Source organism: Cyprinodon variegatus, unplaced genomic scaffold (assembly GCF_000732505.1).
Source record: "Cyprinodon variegatus isolate N-32 unplaced genomic scaffold, C_variegatus-1.0 Scaffold1649, whole genome shotgun sequence".
Taxonomy (NCBI): domain Eukaryota; kingdom Metazoa; phylum Chordata; class Actinopteri; order Cyprinodontiformes; family Cyprinodontidae; genus Cyprinodon; species Cyprinodon variegatus.
Window position 1 is genome coordinate 50042 of NW_015152102.1, and position 2779 is coordinate 52820.

Below are 2779 nucleotides of genomic sequence, written 5' to 3' on the forward strand. Positions count from 1 at the left end.
GAATTAGAGCTAGTCCATCTAGAATGTAGAACTACAGCCATTCCTTCTAGAACGTAGAACTAGGGCTAGCCTGTCAAAATGTAGAGCTAGAGTCAGTCCTTCTAGAATGTAAAACTAGAGCTAGCCCTTCTAGAATGTAGAACTAGCCACTCATTTTATATTGTAGAACTAGAGCTACCACTTCTAGAATGTAGAACTAGTCCTTCTTGAATATAGAACTCCAGCTAGTTTTTCTATAATTTAGAACTAGAGCCCTGGAGAGATATAGTCCCTCTATAATGTAGAAATAGAGCTACTCCTTTTAGAATGTAGAACTAGGGCCAGCCCTTCTTGAATGTAGAACTAGCCATCCTAGAATGTAGAATTAATCCCTCTAGAATGTAATAAGAGCCCTTCTAGAATTTAGAACTAGAAATACTCCTTGTAGAACATAGATCTAGAGCCAGTCCTTCTAGAATGTAGACATAGAGCTACCCCTGCTAGAATGTAGAACTAGCCATCCTAGAATGTAGAACTAGTCCCTCTAGAATGTTATCCTAGTCCTTCTATAATGTAGAACTAGTCCTTCTAGAATTTAGAAGTCAGTCTTTCTATAATGTAGAAACAGAGCTACTCCTTTTAGAATGTAGAACTAGTCCTTCTTGAATATAGAACTCCAGCTAGTTTTTCTATAATTTAGAACTAGAGCCAGTCCCTCTACAATGTAGAAATAGAGCTACTCCTTTTAGAATGTAGAACTGGGGCCAGCCCTTATAGAATGTAGAAGTAGAGCTAGTATTTCTAGAATGTAGAACTAGTTTTCTGGACATAGAACTAGAATCAGACCTTCTAGAATATAATCGCAGTGATTGAACCCAGTCTCAACCTCTTACTAACTTCCTCTGCAAGTTTCCCAGCCCATTCTGAGTTGTTTGGATCTATGATGAGGCAACTAATGTGAGAGAAGCTGAGGGGTGTGAAGATAGTGTAGACATGTTGGTGTGTTTATTATTCAGGGGAAACAGCCATCATCATCATCATCATCAGGCAACATTTAAGTTTGGATCAGGTTCTTTAGAAACACATCGAGGAACGTCTGCACCACATGCACACATTACACAGAACTAGAGCAGTCAGATGTTACAGCGGCTCGAGGAGGGAGGGGGTCATCAGAGTCTGAAAAACGTAAACTGAGAAAGGGCGAGCAGAACCAGCAGCAGATAGTGTCCCAGAAGGTCCGGCCGTGGTCAGGCGGAGGAATGCAGCGCCCCCTGCTGCTCGCGCTCCTCTTCATCCATCTTGCGTCCGTGTTTCCTGAAGTATTTGTAGCGCTGAACGTACAGCTTGACCAGGTTGCTTACTTTGACCGGGTTGATTTCTCCGGTGCGACTATGGCAGATCTGCAAAGAGACAGAAGGTTAATCCCCACAGAAGCGCAGCAGGACAGTCTGGACGGCGAGGCGGACGATCCGGACGGCGAGGCGGACCTTATGAACGGCCTTCCTCAGGATGTCTTTGTACTCGTCCTTGTTGATGTCTTTGCGCTGGTAGTAGGGCTTGATGGCCAGCTTCACCTCCTCCACGGCCCGCTCCTGGGTGTGCAGCTTCTTCAGGTACTGTCAGAACCAAGGAGACGCGTTACCATGGAAACCACTGCAGTCTGGTTCCAGACAGCAGAACTTTACATCCCTCCACCTGTAACCCATTCATTGGTTCCGTTCCTTAAAAGGCTCCAATAAAATCAGACATGCAGAGAATATTTTCTCTGAACCTGCTGAGAAACCATCAGCCAGGTCACAGAGACCCAGCCGGCCCCGGAACCAGCCAGGAACTTTGGACCCACGCAGAGAACCAACTTCTCAAACTCTTAAAGATCTCTTGACTTTAGAGTGACGACCAATCAGAGAGCAGCTCTGTGGTAACAGTTAGAGCGCTGACCAATCAGACGTCCATCAGAACATCCATCGCTGCTGAACCGAGTTTCTACGACCAAAGCAGACGTTTCCAGAACAGCCAGAGTTCTGCCCTGACCTCTGACCCCTCTATCACCACTACTTTTCGCTCCCTGTTGGTCACGTGACCCCGGCTCCTCTCACTGCGCCATCTTTGCTCTTTCTTGGCTCCAAAACCAATCCCATGATGCTTTGTGAGGAGAGCAAAGTCTTCTAGGTTATATCTGCTCGTCTAGTGACCATGGATGATCACAGCTTCTCCAGTTGCATTGTGGGAAACTTCAAGTCCTGTACTTCTTCATCCATTAGACCAAAAGTCACTGATGTGGTGCCAACCGGCACCAAGGGGCCCTTAGGGGCCTCAGAAAGGAACCCACAATGTCTTCTGAAAACAGCACAACTCACCAGTAGTGAGTTTTAATCATTTCGTTTCTGGAGCTTTTCATCTCTTCAATCATACCGAGTATTAATCACTTCTAGAGCCTTTAGAAGTGATTAATACTCAAGTTTAATTAAAGATTAGAGTCTTTTATCTTTAATTAAACTCAGTATTAATCACTTCTAGAGCATTTTATCTCTTTAATCATAGCGAGTATTAGTCAATTTATTGTCGTTGGCGAGGTCATGTGACCTGGAAGAACCTATGACCACAGGCTCTTATATCTTCATGGCGCTAAGGCTCTAGCTCTATTATTTTACCCCTTGATCCACTACCTGTCACGGCTGTCTACCTTCCGGTCACGGCTGGCTACCTACCGGTCACGGCTGGCTACCTACCGGTCACGGCTGTCTACCTACCGGTCACGGCTGGCTACCTACCGGTCACGGCTGTCTACCTACCGGTCACG

At 45.7% G+C, this 2779-nt stretch overlaps 1 protein-coding gene across 1 annotated transcript in view; it reads right to left on the minus strand.

Annotated features, from left to right (window-relative positions):
• Positions 1-998: 998 nt before the first annotated feature.
• scaf1 (SR-related CTD-associated factor 1) overlaps positions 999-2779 on the minus strand; it is a 14002-nt gene continuing 12221 nt past the window's right edge. Inside the window, exons 5-6 of the mRNA XM_015404154.1 lie at positions 1467-1595; positions 999-1379 (exon numbers count right to left, since the gene is read on the minus strand). Of these exons, the coding sequence (XP_015259640.1) occupies positions 1227-1379; positions 1467-1595 (282 nt within the window). The 3' untranslated portion in view covers positions 999-1226. The remainder of the gene's footprint in view (positions 1380-1466; positions 1596-2779) is intronic.